Source organism: Corvus hawaiiensis, chromosome 4 (genome assembly GCF_020740725.1).
Source record: "Corvus hawaiiensis isolate bCorHaw1 chromosome 4, bCorHaw1.pri.cur, whole genome shotgun sequence".
In the NCBI taxonomy this organism is placed as follows: Eukaryota; Metazoa; Chordata; class Aves; order Passeriformes; family Corvidae; genus Corvus; species Corvus hawaiiensis.
This window is the reverse complement of record NC_063216.1, coordinates 40,536,849-40,560,314: the sequence shown is the minus strand read 5'-3', so window position 1 is coordinate 40,560,314 and position 23,466 is coordinate 40,536,849. Positions and strand designations below refer to the sequence as shown.

At 39.7% G+C, this 23,466-nt stretch overlaps 1 protein-coding gene across 6 annotated transcripts in view; it reads left to right on the top strand.

The window, feature by feature from the left end:
- Window positions 1-22,906, top strand: part of SYT1 (synaptotagmin 1) — a 342,020-nt gene extending 319,114 nt beyond the window's left edge. For all 6 annotated transcript variants that reach the window (XM_048300510.1, XM_048300509.1, XM_048300511.1 and 3 more), the window contains 2 exons: window positions 15,394-15,527; window positions 19,769-22,906. In XM_048300510.1, coding sequence (XP_048156467.1) covers window positions 15,394-15,527; window positions 19,769-19,975 — 341 coding nt within the window. In that variant the 3' untranslated portion in view covers window positions 19,976-22,906. The remainder of the gene's footprint in view (window positions 1-15,393; window positions 15,528-19,768) is intronic.
- The last annotated feature ends 560 nt before the right edge of the window (window positions 22,907-23,466 follow it).

The window sequence follows — 23,466 nt, the reverse complement described above, 5'->3', positions numbered from 1 at the left end:
CACTACTGGCTGATGTCATGACTTGTGAGCTTCTGCTTTACCTTCCTTTGATTTTGGGGGTGAAACGGGGTATCATGATACATCTTCAGCTGTATTATACACAGTTTTTATTTGCTAATGTTGATACAGTTTATGGGTATTTGAATAGTTAAGACGGGCTTTCAGAAAAACAGCACACTGGGAGCTGACAACAGTATTCAACTACAGCATCTTACCAAGAAAGGAGAAAATATAACAATGAAATCAATATGCTAGAGGGTGAGCACTATATAATTAGGAAGCTGCAGCTTTATTCTTGCCTCAAAAGCTGTAGAAAGCCGTGAGTACTGTTCTATTTCTGCATTCCCTCAGCTGCTGCTTATTTTTACTGAGACAACCTGCTGGTTGACAGAATCCTACTGATTTTCTTCCCGTGAATGAATGGAAGACATACATGCAATCTTCTTTTTTATTGTTAGTCTACCACCTTTCAGAAACCACCTTTCCTCTCCAAAGAGGTGGTAATACTTCCATGGGCAAAATATTATTTCCGCCACTATTTGTTTAACGCTTTGCATTAAGTTCTGTGGGGAGACCACCCCATTCATTTTGGTTGAATGAGAGAAGGGTTGCCATGGGAGCCTAATGGCTGAGGATAAGAAAAATGTGTGTATGTGTCAGTTTCCGACCCATTCCAACCAATGACAGCAATCACATGTGACGTGCAAGGTTACTAAGGCTGAAATGCTGGTGTTGCTTAACGCCAGTTAACAATGGCTTAACCATGTATCCATCTCATTGCGTTTTCTTTCTCTTAAGACTGTTTTCTTTCTGTGAAATAACCTGCTAAGAACAAATCTTCTTTGGATTTCAAAATAGAAACCTGAACTTACCTATACCATGATTTTGTTAAGCCTCCTAACCTGCGGTGGTTGCGTACATCCGCAGCGTGAGAGCAGGTGGTGGGATGGTTGTGCTGTGGGCTGCTGAGGAGCGGGAGGGGATATGGCGCATCAGTCTTTATGTGGGGCTGGCACGTGGGTACAGGCACAGCAGTCCTTCCTCTTTCTTGGGATGGCATCTGCAGTGCCTGCATCTTGTGGGCATCCACCATCTCACAGCATCTGCCATGCAGAGAATAGAGACAGATCTTTTCATAGGGCAGTTCATCAGGCTGAGTTTGGACTCCAAATGCCACGCAATGGAAGTAAGACTTTCCCACCTTGTACAGGCTATGAACTGGCATGCCCTGCAGATCTGGCCCTCATTCACACACAGCAGATACAAAATCTATGGATTTCAATCATGTCTACATGGAATTGCATCCTTTTGCCAATGCCATAATAGATTAATTACCTTATAGATTCTCTCTAATAAGGAATGCTCAGAATAGATCCATGCACATATGCAGAAGTGTAATTGCAAGTCCTCTGTTCTGCCTCTACAAAGAGCTGAATCATTAGCAAACATTGTATTTCAGCTGAGATTTTCTATGGACTACAAGGCTGATCACAAGAAGTGGAAGAGTGACTATATCTGTGTAGGGGAAATCTTGGTGGAAGGACCAGACTGGATGTAAACCAAAATTTATGTCAAGAGCAATTTAAACTCTACTGCAGTCAAATGCTGTCTTTCCAGCCAAAAAGAATGTGTTAAAAACATTTGAAGCTGATCATTGATATGTGTCTTGGGATCATTTCCCTCTGCAGCAATAAAGAAATGTAAGGAACAGGGTGTGCTCATATCCGTAAATCCTGTTTGGACCTATACTTCAGTAAGAAGCATGATAAAAGTAAAAAGGAGGTAGTCACTCCTACTGCCAGGGATTTGTTTTTTAATTATTATTTACTTTGTTTCCTCAATCACTTTGCTTTACTCATTTGGCTGGGAGGCAAGCGCGTTCCCTGCTGATTTATCTCCGCTCAGCCGGAGGCTTTTGCTACTCGGTTTGATTCCTAATATGGTAGCGACAGCAGATTTTGTCTGACTTCCAGAGGGCTCCTCTCAGCTCCTGGAATGCAGCAGGGAAAGAGTCATGCAGAGGCCAACAAAGACAGTTGTTGCATTAATACTAATAAGGATCAGAAAATGGGCTTCCCCACATGTGCTGAAATTCCTGTTTTTACTACTATCTAAATCACCACGTTTCCCTTACTTTATGGTAAGGCTACAAATTGTTTCCCATTACCCAGCTGAATGGTCTTTCTTGGACACATGAGAAGGCCTGTTTTTCATGAAGTTTAGAAAAGATCTACTTCATCACAATGAAGTTTTTTATGTTAGTGTATGACTTGAGAGCATGCTGTCACAGTATCAGTGGATTCATTATAGCACAGAGGAATAATACATTGTGAGAACTGAAAAAACCTTAGGATTTCCTAGATTTTATTTTGTTTTTCTTGCCTATTTGATTCAACACTCAGCTTTTCAGTGGTCTGAAATAGCCACTGCTAGTAAACTTTTTTTTTTTTCCTTTTAATAAAAGTTCTTCAGGTAACAGTCTTATCAAACTCACCAAATTTAGAAATGGCCTTTGCTGGTGACATACCAAAATCCAAAGGATTAAATTCCTCTACCAAGCAGGATCTCTAAAAGGTTAATGTGGAGTTGGAAATTAATTTCATTCCAAATACAGAACAATAGTGTGCAGTGACATGACTTTGTGATAAGCATTTGTTAAAGCTAAATCCTCCCTAAGCCCTCCAATTGTTTTCCTTTGTGTTAATGGCAAGCTAACCAGAGGCATTCCCTCATTCTCCCCCTTTCTCTTTCTCTCCCTCTCTCCTAAAAGTATCAGAAAAACAGGTTTATTGTTTGCTAAATCTGGCTTCTTTTTTTTTTTTTTAACTTAAAATCTCAGTTCTCCTTAGTATATTCTTTTTAATGTTTGTGATCTTCATTTTTAACAGGAGAGTGTTTTGTATTTCTGAAACCCACAAGTTAAGTATCACTGCTTGCTGATTGCCATTTGTGGGATATGCAGTAAACAGAAAGAATTTAAATTATTTCTTATTGCTACTGAGTGACTGTCTTGACTGTCACTGTTCACAAGCAAAAAAAAAAAGAGGGCTGTTGTCACCTAGGTACTGACTAATGCAGAGAAACGTTCAATAGGAATCTCCAGAGGGAAGCTGAAGCCTGCGACTCTGGGGGAATTGATTGCTTCATGTTCATACCAGTGATTGTTAACAGGAGCTAGGTGCCTTTGAAAATGGACCCATCTACAAATACTTGATACCTTTGAAAATCTATTCTAAATTTGGTGAACACTGCTTGAAAAGAGTACTAGTTTGTAAGGTTAGTTTCCTTATAATTATTTCTATTCTGTTATACATGAATACTTCTTCGGCTTGGAAGCAGTGTCATCCACTTTTCCTTTACTATGGTTTCTAACTATTGACTCCAAATAAAAACACCAGTTTCACTCCTCTGTCATCCCCTTCTTCCTCCTCCTCCTCATCTAGTAACTACTAACACTCAGGCTTATCTTTTCAAATACTCCTCCTTTCAATTCTGAAGAACCAAAGGGTTTCAGAAATTCATGTGTGCTTTTTGGATTCCTGGGTTATTTGGTTTTATGACAGATCCTGATCCATTGACTAGACTGCATCAAGATCTTGTTCAATGGAGTAGAAGGCAGAAATATGCTGAGCTGCCCAGATTCAATCTGGTTTGGCAATGAAGCACACTCCACCACTTTTGTACCAAATTGGCTATCTGCTGTATAAATTTGTAGCAGGTATCTGAGCTGAAAACTATCATGTACCCTTGGATTTCTGAAAGATTGTGTCACGTTTGATTGCCTTTTAAACTGAAGTGGTGTACAGTCAGTGGCAAACATGTCAGTCAAATATCCATTTGTGCCATTAACTGACTGGGACAATTTGACAAAGAATTTGGGGCGTGAGCTATTGGTCATGTTAAAAATTCTTCCATCTCTCACCTAATGGCACCATTTTTCAAGTTACCTGTCCTCTTGTCTTATAGCAGGACTAATGTTCTCAGCAGCAGAGTGTTCTTAATGCAGATGCTGTTGGCCTTGAATGCTTGTTCTTTTCCTTGAATCTTAGCTCTTAAATAACTCCTCATCTTGTTCTTTCTTGTAACTTGTCTGGAGTTAAAAAACAAAGTAAACAGTTTGTTCTTCCAAGGACTTCAGCACTTCCCTGACTCTTCAGTAAACATAATCTCAATGTTACTCTTGTCTAAGTAAAAATGTGCCTTAAGTTTCAGGTCACTGCTTCTCATTATGTGTAATCGACAGCAATGTGAGCAGGCGTGCAGCCTCCCAGCCCTTCCTCTGCAAGTACTCAAGTTAAAAATCTGACCTTCAGGCTTTTAAAACCTGGGGGGTTTGGGGATTCTAAAAAACAGGTTTTCACTCAGCTGTCATTTTTGAAAAACAGATATAATTTAGCTGAACTCAGTTGAAATTGCTGATAAATTTAACCTACCCTTGTAATTTCTCATGGTGGGATTGAGATGAAGATATTGTCCATCCCAATAAAATCTGATTTTGATCTCTTTTTCCTTACTGTGGTTAAATTTAATCCCAAACAAAACCTGTTTTCCCAACAATATTGGGAAACGTCATCGAGAAGAGCCCTTTCCACTCTCGGAGCAGGTGCAGCTCTTGCCTTGCAGTGTTCCAGGAGTCTTCTCACTGCCAGGAAGCCCTCAGCTAAGCTTGTCCTTAGCTGTGGCTCTGAGCAGGGAATAGGGAAAGGTTTCTTGTGGCCTCTGTGTTTAAAGAAGTTCAAAAAACTAACTGTATCGTGGGCTGCCTTAGGTTTCCTCTATGGGATAGGTGGTCTGTGTGTTGAGGCAATAAAGAGTTTGATCCTCTAAGTCATGCTAAAATTAGGTGCCACAAATAGCCTATATGAATTCTGAAAATCCTGCTTAACAGACACTGGATATGTTGGGAGGCAGGGATAGGAGGGGAAAGAGAGTTGTTGAGTATTTTCTGCAAGTAATTCTGAATGCATGTTTTGTAGGCTAAAAGCAAGACTACAATTATGTATCTTCTTCCTTCCATTTATGGTTTTTTCCTTGAAACTCAAATCCAACAGAGAAATAATGAAAACAAAATGAGAACTAAGATTTATATAAACTTCGCAGGTAGAAAAAGTACTGAGTATTATTTTAAATTGAGACAGAGAACTGGATGCTGATAGAATCCTTTTATACGTGCAGCCACTGATAAATGAAATGTAGTTAGAAAGTCTTGATATGCTCTTAAAATAAATATCAATCTTGATAAAGCACAATTAGGGTTGGTTTCTCAGCTGTGAAGAGTTCAGATCAGGCTGCTTTACCTGGTAGACACTGATGTTTTAAAACTATTTTTTCTGTGCCTTCTTTACTGCAGCATTCCTGCAGTATTAGCTCTGTGCTATTTCTAGTTTAATTATCAGAATAAAAAAAAAAAACGTTCTCCTTCACATTATCTGGGACTGAAAGCTTACGTGGATGAGAGAAGCAGTTTATAAAGTGGCAGCACTAGGTTTTTGTTAAAAGCATCAGAATTATTTTGTGGTTTATTGGCTTGCATTTTTCTGGTGACTCATTTGTACAAGCTAAGGTAATTGGGTGTTTCCTACCCTTTCGATCCTACCTTGATAAAACTCCCTGCTGCTTTGCTTCTCTGTTTTTTCTGTCCTCTGCTTCTCCTCCCAACTCACCTAATGTTATTTTGGAGTGTGAGGGTATGGATGGAATACAGGGACATAACTGGGTTTGCTGCATTTGAAGAAAATTTTCATGTGTAAATAACATGATAGTTCAGTGGTTTTGATCTGAGACAGCCTTTATAACTGACTTTGCCTGGTTTTGAGTGTGTTGATTCTAACCCTCTGTGGAAGAGTACACAGATTACCCCTAAGCAGGGTATATTCACTTTTTTCCATGTAAAGACAATCAAACACAGTAGTGCCATGCTGGCAAGCAGTGAAGCAATAAAACCTTTCTCTGGCAATGTTGATGCGGAGAGTTGAGACTACAAAACGTATATTCTTGCTGCAGTAAATTGCTAATGCCCTAGTTAGGCCAATTTTTGTTTTTAATAGACTTTCTCTGTGTTTCAGGGTTGAAGAATTCCTTGGAGTGAATACTGACACTCACTCAGATGTGGTTTTCTTTACTACCCAGTAATACTGGAATGCCTATCTGTTCTTAGTGCAGTTTGAGATTAGGATTTATTTTACCTCACAGCTCTTGGGTTTGGGGTCTTTGTGATGGGTGGGGTTTTGGGAGCGGGGAAATAACTAAAACCAGGAGTTTTAGTTATTATCAATCAGAACTTTATGAAAGAAAAAAATCTTAAAACATTTTCAGAGCAGAAAAATGGACAAGGAAGGTTGCTCCCTACCATGCTAACATTTGTCCTAAGTAAAGGTGTCTCATCGCTCTACCATGATAATTTTTTTTTTTTTAATGGGTATAGTTCTTTCTGACTGGCATTACTTCCTTTCAGTCAGTTCTTTCTATTGGTCCAGCCTTTCACTACATGGTTTGGTTTGACTTTTTTGCTTTCTTCCAGGTTTTTTTGGGTGTCTGTCGTCACCCCTGTCTCTATATGGCATACTGATTTTCCTCCCTAGCTATTTAAGCCTGGAAGCACAGAGAAATATTGTCATGCCAATAGAAATTCTTGACTAACCAAAGCTTTTTTCAGTCCCCCAGGTTCTTTCGTTCAAGTCCTCTAAAATCTTGATGTTCACACCACCATTCAGCAGCATCACCTGCTGGGATTCCTAAAGCCGATGCTTCTCCACCATCATCCCAGGATTTAGTCAAATAGCTTTATGCAGTAAATATCCACAAGAGCAGAGGGTCAAAGGTGATGATCACATAGGCAAGGTGAACAAGAGCACTCAGTGAACTTGGACCTGGCACCAGCCTTCTAACCCTTCACTAAAACTTCTAAAACCTTCACTGAGTAATTGAAAGGAGCACTCACCAGAGCAGACTGAGAACCTGTTTTGTATATCTTACAGCCTTATCTTGCTCTCTCAAGAGGTGGGAAATGTAGATTCGGATTCTATCAGCACGTGGAGAGCTTTGAAGAACATACCCTAAATCAGCAATAAGCAGTTTAACCTCTTGGCTATCAGAAAAAGGCAGGTAGAGAGCAAAAGCCTGTGTTTAATTGCTTAATTTTCTAAAAGAAAATAAATAAACAAAAACAACCCCTAAGCTGGCACAGCTCTAGGAAAACAGTGGAGACTTGAAGTGTAATTCCTGTCCATCACACTTTATGCAGATGTATTGAGGCAGCTCTCCACCCCAGTGTCTGCCCTTCCAAACCCCAGCCTTTGCCACCCAGTGCTCCCAGGGTACTCACTTTTTCCACCTGGTGTTTGGATTGTGGCCTTCACTCAGGAGTATATGCCTCAGTGACATGGGCCAACTCTGTCCCCAAACCGGCCCAGCTCTGGAGGGTTTCAAGGCACTCACTGACAGTCCAGTGCAGAACATCATTACATACCCAAGCTCCTATTGTTTTCAGCTAAGACATCCCACAAGAACTGCTTTTTAACTTGGTTTGTTTGGGGTGTTCTGTAATCTATACTTCTGATTCTCTTTTCACTCTTCTGGCTGTTGTTATTCCTCAGGCCATGTGTATTCCCCCTTCCCTCCTCCCCAGTTTGCTTGAGGACAGTCTTTTGAATCTCTCTAAGCCTCTATGTATTATCTCCTAGTATTTTCACTGCCATCAATTTAATAAATAAAAATTTCATTTCTTTTTCTCTGCATCATCAAAAGGCATTACCTAAATTCCAACTCAGCAGTCTGCTGGAATTTGCTGCCTGAGGTATCGCCAGTTTGCTCTGGTTTCAATCTGGATTCCTGTCCTGGAGAGTCTGCTTATATCAGCAGCTTGAATTAATACCTTCCCACTATTTGATATAAATCCTCCATCGTATTGCTATTGTATTCTTTCTGTTTATATACAGGCATGGTATTGCAATATGCACTTTTATTTCTTTATTTATTACTATCAGAGATTGCAGATGCCCTTCTCCAGTATGTTAAAATTTTACAATGCCATGCTGTCTCTCCCCGCCTCAATACATTCAAGCTTCATGAGCAGTCAGTTCCCTTTTGGTGCAAATACAGGGGAACAAGGTTTACTGCTTTGATGCATGTAGTTTCCATGTAATCACTTTTACAAGGTGCTTGGCTGAGTAGCTTTGCTTTTCCACAAAAGTACTCTGTGTTTACCCACAGACAGAACTCAAGGTGCATTTTCCTGTTGGTTCAACCCACACTTGCGCTTTATAAAACTATTTGTTTTGCCTGTGTGTAACTCTGCTGAAATGAACCCCTTGGATGCAACAGACAGATCAGCTGTCCTTGCTCTGGCAGTAAACTTAATCATAAGCTCATAAGCACTAATTTGTGCTGGTTTTAAACAAGAGTTTTGGCTTATTTTTTTTTTTTTTTTCTTTTTTTTTTTTTCTTTTTTTTCTTTTTTTTTTCTTTTTCTGCTACTTTCCCCATCTGGCACTGTAACATTTGTTGTTATGTTCCAGTTGGAAGCACTGTGGGTGGAATTGCAGACTCAAGAGCTGGCTGAATAGCCCTTAGACCACTGAGAACATTTATGTTTCCACTGTCAGCTCTACATGTTCAGCAACCTCAGTTTGGGATTCTTGGGTGAGGGAATTGTTGGTTTTACAGCACCTCCTTCTTCCCAAAGCTCTGGGAATTCTCTGAATTCAGCATTTCAGTAGTAACTTGATGTTCGTATAACTGCACACCAGTGAAGAGTTGGTATTTTGAGACTGCCTTGCTACACTCTCCATTTAACTCTTTTCATTCTAGGCAGGCTGTTGTTGCTTCTTTTAAGTACCAACCCCTTCTTTCCCACTGTAAATGGATTCCTGGACTCCATTATTCCTATGAGAATCTGTCTAATATTATTGAGTATAAAATTGCAAATGTTTTCATTTATAAATTACCCAGTCTTACAGTATCTTCTTTTAAAGATGCTGGTGGAAGTATGTAATCCAAAGTCATCTAACCTGTTGCACTGCGATATATAATATGATTTGCGTGTGTGCACTGGCTCTGGAGCATCCCTCCATGGCATAGACAGACACTGGCAAGTGTGATACAAGTTTTTTAGGGTTAAACTGTTCGCAGCTGTCATGGCCCATCTGGACTATTTACAACTTCTCAACTCCATTCATGGCCTACTGGGTGGTGTTGGGAGCGTCTCCACCCCTCAATCCTCAGCCTCCTTAGTAAAAGGAATTTTAAAATGTGATTTGCTGGGGTCAGGACTGGCATAGACTCTGCACAGGAACCTAAAGCAAATACTTTTTGGTACTCACCTCTCTCTCAAGTACTGGCTACACAGACTTGGCCCATAAAATCAAGTAATCTGCAGCCAGCCTCATGGGGTTATGGAAAGTGTGATGAGAGTACCAAAATATCAGCATTAGCTGAGGATTGGACATTATGTAGCTAATCAACTTTAAAAAGAAAGTAAGTCCTGTTTTTCAGGAAATCTGATTTAAAAAAACCTTGCAAACCATATAGTTTATCCCAAGAGGATTGTTTCCAATTTGAGAATGTTTTCCAGTATTTCTCTTGGGACATCAGCTGCTCCTTAAAAATAATGTCCTAACTTTAATTTGCTCATTTGTGGAGGAAGGTAGAAGGCCCAACAGCTTGTGTCAGTGAATATAAACTATAATTTTTATGCAGTTTAGAAGGTACTTGTGCTTCTTCTTAGTCATTGTACCATATATTGTTTTTTCCCCCCTCTGGCTTTCCTTCCCATTCAAAGCTTTCCATTCACCTGAAAAAATACTAGCTCAGAAAATCCAGGCAGAGTACCACTCTAAACTCATTACTTCAGAGACTTTTTTTTATCCTCTCTCATCCAAACACGAATATACAGAAGAAAAAAATCGGGGGAAATTATCCATGGCCTGGATGCCACAGGCATCGTGTGAATTGTCCCTCTCCCTTGGGAGGAAGGGTTTCTATGCCCACAGAGGGAGCACGTCCCATGATTCTTGGGAAAAATCAGCAAATCTGTGGGAACTCCCAGCAAAGTTGTTCCTGTTTCGCTTTGCTCTTGGAGCCCTGCTGCTTTCCATAGCCCAACTCTGGCCTGTGCTGCTGTTTCTCTCCAAAGGCACGCAGGTGTTGCTGCCAGCCTCCATCTCAGGTACAGTCTCTATAGAAAATGAAGTTGTTTGCTGTATTAAATGGCTGTTCTCCCCACTGCCTGCCGAGAGAACCTCACCTGAAGCCTGTTGGCACAGAACGGGGACAGGCTAAGGGTGCAGTATTGAATCCAACCCTGCTTCAGCTCTGGTCTAAGCCCCTGGCTTGGTCTTTCCTTGGCTTTCCACCCCGCTGTGTTGCAGGATGAGAGTGGCTCTTTAGCCTGGAACTACCAATGCACCCTGCAAGTCACCCCTGTCCTAACTGCATTTGCACAGCTCTTTGTAAAGCTGCATTTCCAAACCTCATTTTCTTTACCTCTTGAATCAATTTCCAAGCTCTTCAGGAATTCATTCTGCTTCCTGGAATGGAAACTCCACTGTCTGCTGACACTTTTGCTCTAAATATCAATGATGTTGAGCTTTGGCATGGTTGCGCATAAATTTTCTTCTGATGGGAAAAAACACGTGCTAATGAGCACCCAGTTGCCCTGAACATTTTGAAGACAAAAATACAGCTGGAGGCAGTTCTGGCACTGTGTTTCTTCTCCATTTCTACATTTTAGTTGAGAACATCTTATACAATGTTTTGTCATATGAAACTATTCAGCTGTATCTATGACTAGTTTGTTCTGGTTCCGTTTTTTCCTGTTAATCACGTTATGCTTTCTCAAGGCTTGTAGAGGGTTTTCTGTGATCCTACTGCACAGACCTGCATGGGATTTTTTTCTTTAAACAATTATGCTTCCCCTGCCCACAGCTTTGGGACTGTACTGCACACCCAATCAATTCTAGTGTTATCCCTGTGGCATTTTTCAAATTTATCAACTTCTAGGTGCTTTACTTTTCATATTTTGATTAGATTACAGAAGCCTTGATTTTATTTTTAAAAGGATGGGCACTGTCCTTCTGTTTGCATTCAGAATAAACCATTGTAGTAAAACCATCCTAAGCTGAATATGTTGTTGATGCTTTTTTTCCTCTAGATCCATACAAATGGAAATTTGTGTGCTGAATTCTCTCCTACCTATGTGGAAAATGATTTTTCATTAGCTACTTACCCCTCTAACATTTTTCATCTTGAAAAACAGTCATTCTCAAGTTCTACCTTTTCCTGACATACTGTCTTTTTGCCACAATATTCTTCTTTTAGTTGTAGTATTTTTTCCTTTTAAAGTTTGCTTTTGTAAAATCTCTTTAACAACTAAGTGCATCTTGTCTACGGTATGTCTGTAACTAGTCATTATTTTAAGAGGGTTCCAGTTACGTGTATATATATGTGCCTCATGGTCCAGATTGCTGTAGAAGCCTTGATATTACATACCATGTCGATTACTTCTTAAGTAACATATTGGCATCTGACTGCAAACTTCAGGAAAACAGAACGTGTCAGCTGGTCCCCCCACACTTTAAAAGCAGTTCATCCAGCTTCCGTTGAGACATTATTGTAAAATCCACAATGCACAATTAGTTGTGAATTGTACATCTTTTTAGCATTCCTGGGTAGACCATTAATGAGGGAATAAATAGCACAATTTTATTTAATCCCACACACTTGTTAAAATGAATTATTAAGCAAGAGACACAAAGCTATTCTGTCTCCTTCAGCAGAGGGACATCTGGGTGCAACATCTTTTCTTCCACATAGATGGATGTGGTCCATCCAGAGATATCTATGGATATAATGTGGTTCTAGATCCCTGTTTACTTGAAAGGAATCAAACTGGTAAAAAAAACCAGTGATGTTTACCCATTAAGAGAAATTAATATTTTGGGGTGCAATCTATTTGACTAAAGATAGATATTTACTCTGGAATGAGATAACTATCCAGGGTACATAAAGAGAAATGCTTATTTATTTTCATTGGCATTGCCCTTTATGACCAGGCTAGGCACTTAACAGGCAATTTATCATTGCAGGGCTGTAATATCAGTTCTGTCATCCTTAGTAGTCTCAGTTCTTCAGTGAGACTATTTACATGTTAAAGTATTACTCAGCATGAGTAATGGGGCCAGCACTGAGGTTATGTTGCAAGTAGAGAGGAGAAACATTTCCATTAGCACTAAACTTTATCTCACAAAAATGACTGGAGACTGGCACTTCCCAGAGGCTCCGCTTTCTTTGATTATCATCCCTTCTTCCAGTAATTGATTCCAAGCAGTTCAGCTTCTGTTATTTAGTGGAAGAGAATCTGTCCTTTTCAGACATTTATTCATGAAGTCACAAGAAAGTCTGTGCTTAGGTATCAGGTTTTCTGTGTAGAGTGCAAGCAAACAGATTACTGGGGAGTTGAGGGAGTTAATGTTGCAGAACATGGGAGAATGTTACTCAAGATAGTGCAGTGGTGGAGGGGCTCATGTATGGGGCACAGAAGAATGAGGAGAGGGGCGAATTAGTTAGGATCAGGATACTTCAAAAAATAGGAAGTGGATATACCATCTAATGAGGATAAACTCAGCCACAATCTCTAATGGCCCATCCACTTACTTGAGCTGGACGCCCTGTTCTGATTTTAAATGTTTGTGATGCGTAAACTTATTTAACACTTTCTTGTGAAACAAGAAAAGAAGGAACATGGCTTCAGTTAAGTGATAGATTTGTATTTGGATTAGCATGACAGTTTCACGCTCAGATGAAAGAAAATTGGATTATCATGTGATAACCCATTCTGTGCTCCATTTGGTACCTCTGCCACTCAGTTCTGCACTACAGTGGCACCACTGGGTCTTTCCTACTAAACAGCTGGCATTTGACTGAGCCTAACTCAACTCCCCAGACTGACAAACAGAAGAAAACCGATCAGGACATGAAAAAGAAACCACAGAAACGTATCTCATAGGGGTTGTCCCATGGCTGTGAGTTGTCTGGGTCAGGTTTTGCTCTAATACAAGCATGGAGATAGAAACTAGAGAGAGTCAGTAGAAACAAATAATTTAAAACAAACGTACTTGTCGATGTACAAGCATTCACATACATTGATTTCTAGTTTGAAAATATTCTTCTCCAAAATATGGATTTTGTTATAAATATAGGAATATTTCTACATCACTTAATAAATCCTACTGTACAGTTCCTTAAGGACATATGAATAATCATCAAACCTGTGTGTATTGTCTGTGCAAAGGCACAGATCAGCAAAGAATTGGCTTATATCACCTGCATTTATTTTAATAAATTATTTCGTTCTAATACCCTTAATAATAACGTATTATTGTCCTGTTTAGCCTTCCAGTCTAGTAACTCAAATTATATTTTTACAGCATCTTATCTCGTTCTCATTTCTTAACACTCTACCACTGACTCATTGACTACTAAACTTTCTTAGTATATATTAGGTATACCTAAGCCATCATTTTGAAGTTAGCACAGTTTTGCATTCTGCATGGAACCTTGGGAAAAGTGATAAGCTTTTCTCAAGTACCAACTAATATTGAAGAAGTCCTGATTCGCCTCCTTTCCATCTTCAAAACCCTGTGTGCAGTGATGTTGAACTCAGTATTAAAAGAGAAATAGACCTCTGTTGGCTTTTTGCTAGCATTTTGCTCTTCACTTGATACTCCTTAATTCATACATAGTGCAGCCACAAAGAACCCTTACACTTCCATCTTGCCTGAAGCGTTAACCTACCCAGATCTAATTTCTGTTTGAACTTTGAGTCTTTTGAGGGAGAAGGAGTCTTAACCCTCTGTAACAGAGTTCACCACTGGAGAAGCTACTCCAGCTGTTTCAGTCTTACTGCTAAAATATGTGCCTATTTCTAAGTTAGAATTTCTCTATTTCCTTCTCACAGCCATTAGATCTTTTTATACCCTTGTCTACTGTCTTGAAGAATCTACTACCAAAATTACGCTCCCTTCAGAGGAACTGTAGACTGTGATCAAGTGATTCCAGTAGCTTTAACTGTCCTGAACACCCAGGTCTTCCACAGAAAGACTTATTTTGACTGTAGAAGAGTGCAGTTACTCTTCTAATAATTAATTTCATTGCAGAATCGTAAAGCATGGTTTGCTCATAGTAAGTGCAGTGTTCATGTGTCCTTCTGTAGCCCCAGCCTTTTCTCAGGAGAGAAGGAAGCCCTCTCCTTTGATAGTTTGCATTATTCAGGCTCCCTTATTTATGCTGCAGATGACTTACGTCTGGCAGGCATTTTATATAGCTCCTACCAGCTCACTCAAGGGGAGCTTGCCTTGATCTACATCATAGTTCAGCTGCCTAAATCCAAAGAGGTACCTACCCAAATTTTGGTGACAGTACTGTACAAGTTGTTGAAAAGTATGAGCGGGAGATGCCTCAAATGTTGCTTCGTGGTAAGCCTAAACAGAAAAATAGCTGAACTCAGTGAGGGTGCTGCTAATTACCACCTCCATGGAAGAATGCTAGTTCAGTCTCCAAACAGCATCATGGCTCTTGTAATGGATTAAGGACTCACAGTGCTCTTCTTGTAAGCAGGCAAAACTTCCATTGAAAGTGTCATCACCAAGATAGCTCATCAGCACTGTAATGTCCAGGAAAGTTTTGCTTGTGCAAGGAATGCCTGATTAGGTACCAAATGAGTTCTGTTACCTCAGACCAGGAGTTGTGTGAAATGACAATGAGAATTCAACAGAGAGAGGCAAAGCCAATCTGTAATTTATACCAGCACTGTGGCCCCCACTGGACTCTGGCTGCCTGCAGCACTAAGGCAGAGGGCTGCTGTTGAAGGGGCCAGAGTCCTTTCCTGCCAGACAGCTCTGGACCCTGCTGGACCCTGTCAGCCACAGCTCACCAGGGAGGTCAGAGGACAGGAAAACCATGGTGCAGCACCTGCCCCTGGAGTGATGGGTGTAGTTGCCAGGTGGTTGCACAGCATCCAGCCACGCTAGCCCTGTACCTGCTGTGTGCATTTGGCAGCACTCACTGGTCTTGGGAAAACCACCCCACTAACCATTGCTAAGAAATGCTTGCACGATGGTTAATGAGCTGTGGAACAAAGTTAGGTGGAATTTACTCTGCCTTCATGATGTTAAGGAGATGATGCAATAAATACTTTGTACCTTTTTCCATCAGGAATACTTCACAATTGTAGAGGAGTTTTTCTGTAGTAGAAATTAAGAATTTTTTTAAATACAAGCTGTAGATGTTGTCTTTTTTTTTTTTTTTTAATCTACTCTTACATGTATGGGATTAAAAATTCGTAGAAAATACACTGAACTCTCCTTCTTAGCTCTACCTCTTCTCTTGAATGCTTAGATCCCTATGTGAAGATCCATCTGATGCAGAATGGCAAGAGGCTGAAGAAGAAAAAGACTACAATTAAAAAGAACACTCTGAATCCCTACTACAATGAGTCTTTCAGCTTTGAAGTACCATTTGAGCAAATTCAGGTAATGTCAAACAGTGTTTTGTCTTCCCTCTGCATTCCATTTCTCAGCCCTTATAAATATTTAACAGGAATCTTGTTAATTATCACATGTGCGTGCCTTCATTAGCACCTAGGTGCCAGCCCTGTGCTACATTAGATGAGTGTTACTGCTTCAAGAGGGAAATGATAAAATGTGAAGTACTTATGAAGCTTTGATTCATCAGTGAGAAATGGATAACTGACATTTTTTGTTAACAGAAATGGATTTGGGGGGAAAAAAAATCCACAGGGAGATAGCAAAGGAATGTGCCAGCAAAAAGGTATAGGGATAAAAGAAAAGCCATATGTAGCATTTTTCCCTAAATTATTTGAAATAATAAATTGGCATTATCAGTTAAATTTGTGTTCCTTATGCATTTATTTGCCCTGTTTATGAAAGCACTGCAGCACCCCTCTTAAGTAAAACACCTAATTCATACACAGCTTTTTTTCAGTTACTCACTACACTGTGAAAATTTCTTCAGTCATTCCTACATCCCTTGGAAAAAGACATTTGAGAATCTTGGCAGTCAGTACTGCAGTACCTGTTCTCTTAGCACCTCAGGAGAGCCCCAGTAGTTGTCCAGATGGTACTCCCAGAGTTCAGTACCTAAAATTAAGGGCCTCAGAAATCAGCACACTGAGATGAAAATCACCTACATTAGCAGTGGGAAATACCAGGACAAAGCATCATGTAATTTTTTTCAGGGACTCAGTTGCCTGTCTTTGAGCTACTGGGAGGCAAATCATCTCTCATGAGAGAGAATTAACTTTTTTTGATGTTAACTAGTCTTTTATCTCAAGAGAGAAGCTTTTTTTAACCATCTCAGGAGCCATGTGGGAAAAGAACTGCATGCTGGCTTCTCACCTGGCCATGGAGCCCCTGGACTGTGGAGATGTTAAGCAATACAACAACTTTTCTGGGTGGAGCTGAGTGGGGAAAGTGTCCTTGGAGAGGCCTCTCAATATAAATGACCATAATTTAAAATGCCTGGGAATACATCCTTTTGTGAATTTTAAGAGAGGTCATGGCATAAGTTAGGTGCCATGCTTTTAAACTTGTAGTTGAAAAGTTTTAATGGGTTTAAATTGCTTGGACAAAACTCTTTGCTTGGAGCCCCCTCTTGATTAGGTGAGAGCATGGTACACATGGTTTTCACATTCTGTATCTTGGATTTGGATAGCAGTTGGGCTGGAGAGAAGCCCAGGAGCCAAGGCCTATCTTTCAAGTAAAACTGTGTGCTTGCATTTTATTGACTTGGTACTAACAAAGATAATAAAACTAGACAAGGTGAAGCATGAGAACAGTGACTTGGATGCATGACTAGTCAATTTAGAATTTCTACTGCATGTATAGGTATCTGTGGACTCTAGGAATCAAAAAGTGGGAAATCTAGTGGGGGCTAATTTCCCTTGATTTTAATGAAAGCTGGTGTGTGCTTGTGAAAGATCTCATAACAAGGATCAAAGACCCAGAGGCAAAAAAAGATGAATCAAATCAAGTGGCAGTTTAGGGAATGAATGTCTTGATTTCCAAATAGGGACAGGATTGAAGAGCTGGAATGGCTACCTCCAAATTACCCTATCAAAGCTTTGGCATGGTTAGGGGCATTCTTGGTACTTGATCATTTTGCCTTCTAATCCCAAGTCATTTTTTGGGGTGGGTATACTTTATTTAGAAAGTATTGTGGTTTAGGTGTTTAAATTTTTGCCTTTTTTTTTTTTTTTAATAAGTTTGTTGAATGACTTTTTAGCTATCTACTTGACTGTATTGCCCCGATTTTAAATCTGCAATTACGGACTTTGGTCATTTGCCAAAGTATTTTGAGTTAGTTATAAAAGACTATGTTTAGAAGTTACTTCATCATGGATACTGAAGTGATTTCATCATTAGAAAAACATATTTTAAATGGTGTTTAGACTTCATATGGTAGGAATCACTGTGACTTTTGTGCAATTCCTATAAAAGTCATTAAACAAACTTTCACAGTCAAAAAATAATGGTTATACAAGATTGTTGGAGAATGAAGAGAGGTCATGGAAGGAAAGCAGGTCAATGGCAGTACATCTGTGTAATTTTAAAGGAGCCAAACATTAACATTTTCAACAATTTTAGAGTGATTGGGTTTTGGCTCTTAAGGGAAAGAAAGTGATGTCTTCAAGGGTAATGGGAGAACACCACTGAGAAGTCAAATCCTGTTGCTACGGGCAGATCAGGCACGTGTTTTGCCACACGCAAAAGAGACTGCCTGTGTAGGCAGCGGTGCCTTCAGGCCCTTTCAGTCCAAAGGGCTTAATCACACCGTGGAAACTGCTAATACAAGTGTTTATTAGGAGAGGCAGTGCTTTCTACTAACACCTCTTGGGTTTTGCCATGCAGTTACTCCTTTAATATGCAGTACAAAGGCAAAGAGATACTCACATTTCTCTGTAGGTTTAGTCCAGAGTTCACAAGGGGAGAATCATCTCCAAGTTAATCATCTGAGCTGGCTGTTCTTACATCTTTATAGAGCAAGGAAAAGGGTCTTTCATTTACAGTGCTCATTTTTATCTTATGATTAACATTTTTTTAAAAATCCAGTAATAACTAACCCCCAAGCTTCTAGGTACAGCAGGCAAGCGCTTTTTTGTAGCTCAAAAAAATAGTCTCATGCTTACTTTTTATATCTGTGATTGTACCATGCATCTAAAACATAAGTGTTCATTTGGGGAGGTACCATTAAAAGTGAGTGTATTGCAAACAGCAACACTGAAACATAATTCTGGCACCTAGAAATACTTGCTTTGGGTTATTGCCTTTTATCATGAGTGCTCTGGGGAGGGAAAACCTTGAGTTTGATGCATACTTTTGTCATTAACAATTATATAAATACTTTAGTGCCTGTTGGAATCATCTCCTTCTGTGGCTCACTGAATTGTACAATCCTGTAAGGAAATGGACTTCATAAAATAAACCTCATGACCCTGATCTTGCTACTTTAAAAGACAATCCTATTACAAGCCCTGAAATTAATTATTCTAGTAAGAGGTCCAGATTGTAGATATATTTAAAGCTTGAAATTTAAAAACGTAATTCTAGAGAACAGAAGATTTTTCTGAAAATGTGTTCCAGGGCATTTCTTCTATTCAAGAAGCTCACACTGGAATCAGGAAAAGAACTGTATGTTCATCTTTAACAATAAAGCTCTATAAGGAGAAGTGTTTACAATTTAGTAAAATCAGCCCAAGACTGTGAAAGTCTTAGGTGCTGTTGGGAAAGAACATCACTCAACTGAAGGAATAGCTGTTTATGCTCTTTGACAAATATTAAAGACCTAAAGGAGAGGAATTGTGTGTATGTGCACACAGCTACAAACATAAATGCCTGGCTCAAACACCTCCCAGTGTGCCCCAGCCTAAATGGATGGAAAATTGTCTATGAGCTGTGACAGATGGGCTCGCACAGACTGTGTGGGACTTGTTTAACCCTGTTTGCCAGAGGTCACCATTCCTACAGAACTGGCACTCCAGCATCAGCTCAGTCATAGGCAGTGCCAGTGTGTCAGAGCCCTGAGACAGTGGGGGTTTATACATCCGTTCCAACCCCCTTAAGCAGCCAGCCTGTTTTCTAGACCTCCCTATAAATACACAGAATATACACAGTATACACACATGCTTGTATGTCTGCACAAGTGCACACACACATGCACAGAGATGAGAACACATGTGTTTGTGTGTATGTATATAAAAACCATAAAGGCTATCTTCTGAATGTGTCTGAAAATACCTGACTAGCATGCTGGATGGCTGGGTAAGAGATGTTCAGAAGTAGAAAAGCAGCTAACAGAATAGAGTACAGCATTGCAAACGTAACAGCTAAAGTTCAGAAATGTCTCTAACTTATTTACTTAAATAATAAGGGTGTAAAATTACACAAGTTTTGAATTAACTTACCTGTAAGTTGTTAATCTGTTAAAGGAAAAACAACCTCGATTTCCATATGCAGCTATTCAGTGCAAGGGGGCAAGTTTCAAGCTAACAGGGAGGTTGTAAACGTAATTTTATTTGGAAGGCTCACAAGAAGCAAAGACAAAAGTTTGAATTTGCTTCTCATTAGGGAAATCTACTCCAGCTGTCACACACTTCCCCCTTCATGACTTCTCCATGGCTGGCTGTCCTCACATTCATCCCTGCCAACCTTCCCCTTACTGTCATGTTCACTGCTCTTTCTCTGTCTCATTACAGAAAGTGCAAATTGTTGTGACTGTTTTGGACTATGACAAGATTGGCAAGAACGATGCCATCGGGAAAGTCTTTGTGGGCTACAACAGCACCGGCGCGGAGCTGCGGCACTGGTCAGACATGCTGGCCAACCCCCGGCGGCCCATTGCACAGTGGCACACCCTACAGCCTGAGGAGGAGGTAGATGCCATGCTGGCAGTCAAGAAGTAAATTAAATTAAATTAAATTAAAATAAATTAAATTATGAAGAAGAAAAAGAAGAAGATGAAGAAGCCTTTCTGCATTTGCCCACATAGTGCTCTTTAGCCAGTATCTGTAAATACCTCAGTAATATGGGTCCTTTCATTTCCAGCCATGTGTTCCTGACACAGATCAGTTGTACTTTTAAATTCCCATTTTAATTTGCACAAATTTAAATGTAGAGAGCCTTTTAAAGGCGCTTCATTTCACCACTGCCCGCCCCAGAACTACTCTTCTTTTAAGCAATATGATGTGTAGATAGAGCATGACAGAAATTATTTATTGTATCACACAGTTGTATATATACACCAGTATGCTGAGAATTTATTTCTAGTTTGTGTATTTGTATGTTGTAAGCGTTTCCTAATCTGTGTATATCTAGATGTTTTTAATAAGATGTTCTATTTTAAATTATGTAAATTGACTGAGATATAGGAGAGCTGATACTATATTATAGGGTAACTATTGTATCGTCTGCATTCCAGAAAAAAAAATATCCAACTTGTAAGGCACTAGTAGTGTTACACTGACATCTTAAAGGACAACTTAAATCTGAGCTTTCAACTGGACCATACTAATAATACACTTCACGTCCACAGTGAATCTTGGAGGGGCAAATCCAATTGGGTAGACTTCTTTCACAGGCAACTTAGCATGATTTGAGCAGTTCCATGGCTGACCTCATGGAGATGTAGCCAGAAGCCAGGATATAATTTTTTTGTATATATTCCAAAGCAAACACATAACAGACTGAAATGGCTTTAGACTGAAAGTTGAGGAAGCAGTTCCATAGGAGGCAACACTTTCATCTAACATACAAAGACAGACCACTGCAGAAGTTGTGCAGGGAGGGAGAAGAGGGAGATGCAGCAGTAGTAAAATGCTGCCATGAAAACAAGAGTAGCTCTCCATTATCACCTTTATACAAAATTTGCATACTGTGAATTCCATTCATGATTTCACATTATAATGAGTTTGCACATTAGACTTTGTAATAAAATATTTTATGATACTAACTCAGATTAGAAGGAATGCAGAATATTTTTTAGACACAGCCGTGTGAGTTTATTATACAAAATAGTTTCATGGTAAACAGACGGTATTGTAATCCCATCAGAAGATGACAAAATTTAGCCATAGTTCTAAATGCACTTCAAAGTAAGCCAAAAGAGAACAGCTAGTGACCTTTTATATACTATTTATACTTAAGTTTTAATTTGTCCTTTAAAAAAAAAGTGAAAACAAAGAACAAGTTCTAGAAAACTGAAGCAACCTCTTCTGTATACTAGATGCTCGTTTCAGGAGGAGTTTTTAAATGTTTTAAATGTTACTATGTAGTAAATGGCACTATTATGAAGCTATTAGTCATTCCATAAGAGTCTTGAAAGACTGCTCTGTGTATCACTGTGACTGCCGTGTGTGCTTAGAAATGTAGTTTTCTCAGTGGATAGCAATCAATTTATTCCGTAGTGATATTGTAACAATACTGCCATTCCCTTCTACTGCACTGCCGAAGGAACGCATAGCACAAGCAGTTCCAGTTATTACGGACCAATGTAGAACTGGAGAGCTATGCAGGGGACAAGGATGCTCTAGTGAATGGGTTGACCACGCAGCATTTTGTCAAGCCCTGTGCAATACTCTACATTTCCAACCACCCTCCCCACTGCTGCTTTCCCCTAGAGTCATCTTACAGCTCCCCAGCATGGCACCTCCGCTGTACCATCTCATCAAGTCATTCAGGGCATCACTTCTAGCTCATGTACCATCCTTGGAGGCCCCTCGCTTATCTTTCCAAGCTGTGAATATATTTATAATGCTTTGAAGAGTTCATTATTTTCAGTAATGCAAACTATCCTAGAAATATGGAAATGCTATTGCTTTTGGAGGGAGGCATGAGAATTAACCATTAATGTTCTTATCAATCTTCTGTATCTAAGAGAAACTACTGAAACAACAAAGATGAATGTATTCGGGGAACTGTGCACTGAAAACTAAATTCCACAGCCTCCCTCAAGGCTCTGCTTCTGGGAGAGGTGTGACAGTAGTCAGTGGTCAGTGCAGGGATGGCCAAGCACCCCTGTTTTACAGTACTTTGAGGGTAAAAGCAGCAGCAAAGTCCTGGGAGGAGACTACATGCCTGTATCTCTCCCCTCCTCCAAAAGTGAGAATAGCAAGATCCATTTTCTTTCATTTTTACATGAAACATAGAAAAAACACAAGCGAGACATTTTCTGATAGAAACAGGCACATACATGCAAAGCATCAAGCTGGAATATTTTAAAATCTTATCCTTAAGGACCAAACCCCACCAAAGAGAAGAAGTAGACAGTCAGCTTTCCAGCCTAAGAGCTTCAAGGTCTCCAGCTTTCAGTTATTCATTCAGGATAGCTGCAGGTTCAAAGTGCCAGGACTTGACTCATTGTGTTAAGGTATTCTTAATGCTTTCTCTTCCTACACTGCCGGACTGAACGTCACCCTAGAACTGGTTTGTAAGGTACAATGATTCTCAAAGACTGAACCTGCCATGTGACCAAGATGACATTTCTCATCCTCAAAGAAGCCACATGTACCTTTCTGACAAAGCTGTGTGAAGTATTAGAATCTGATGCTGTAGAAAGATCCTAGTTGCCTTTGTGTATATTTACTGCCTGCTTGAGTGTTTCTCTGTGTGGGTTTTCTCTGTATCTTGTAGAAATGTTTGGGGTGTTTTATCCTGCCATATCGCTCGTGGCCCGCGAGCTGACAACTTTAGCCGTATTTTACCTTCATTTTTGATGAGGTGGTTTATATTTTGTTTCACTTTGTGTAGTGACTTCCCACAGTAGAGTTTTCCAATTGTCGTTAAAATAACATACATATTACACAGATATTCAATAAAAATGTTTTATTTCCTGTTGATGTTCTGGCATTTCTCTTTTGATCTAAAATTTTGAAAAGACATTTCACTCCAGGACTTTCACACAATCACATATTTTGAAGTGTCACAAGTGACAGAGCACAGCACGTTTCGAGGGGCTGTGAAAAGCTGCTTTCATCAGTAAGAAGTCACAGCCAGCAGCGCTCCAGTAGATGAATTCTGCACTTCTATTGCAGATGAAGCACTATTACCTTGTTTACCCAGGAGCCTGATTATTTGCCTCGAAAACCATCATCCTCTATCAAAACATGACCATGACAAAAACTCCCAAGTACTTGCCTACGCATCAGTACTCTTGCACACAATTGCGCTAAAGCTGTGGTTGAAGTTTTCACTTAGAGAGAGATAGGATATTTTAACTTACATCCAAGCACTAAGCTGACCATAAAATTAAACCTGTTGTAGACTAAAGATCATTAAATAAGTGCTTAAAATAAGAGGGAAAAGGGGCAGCAGGGAGAAGGTATTGGAGGTTCTATATGCACCAGCCGTTTTTACAGCGCTCAAGAATACCAAGAAGACATCTTTGTCAATCAAAACC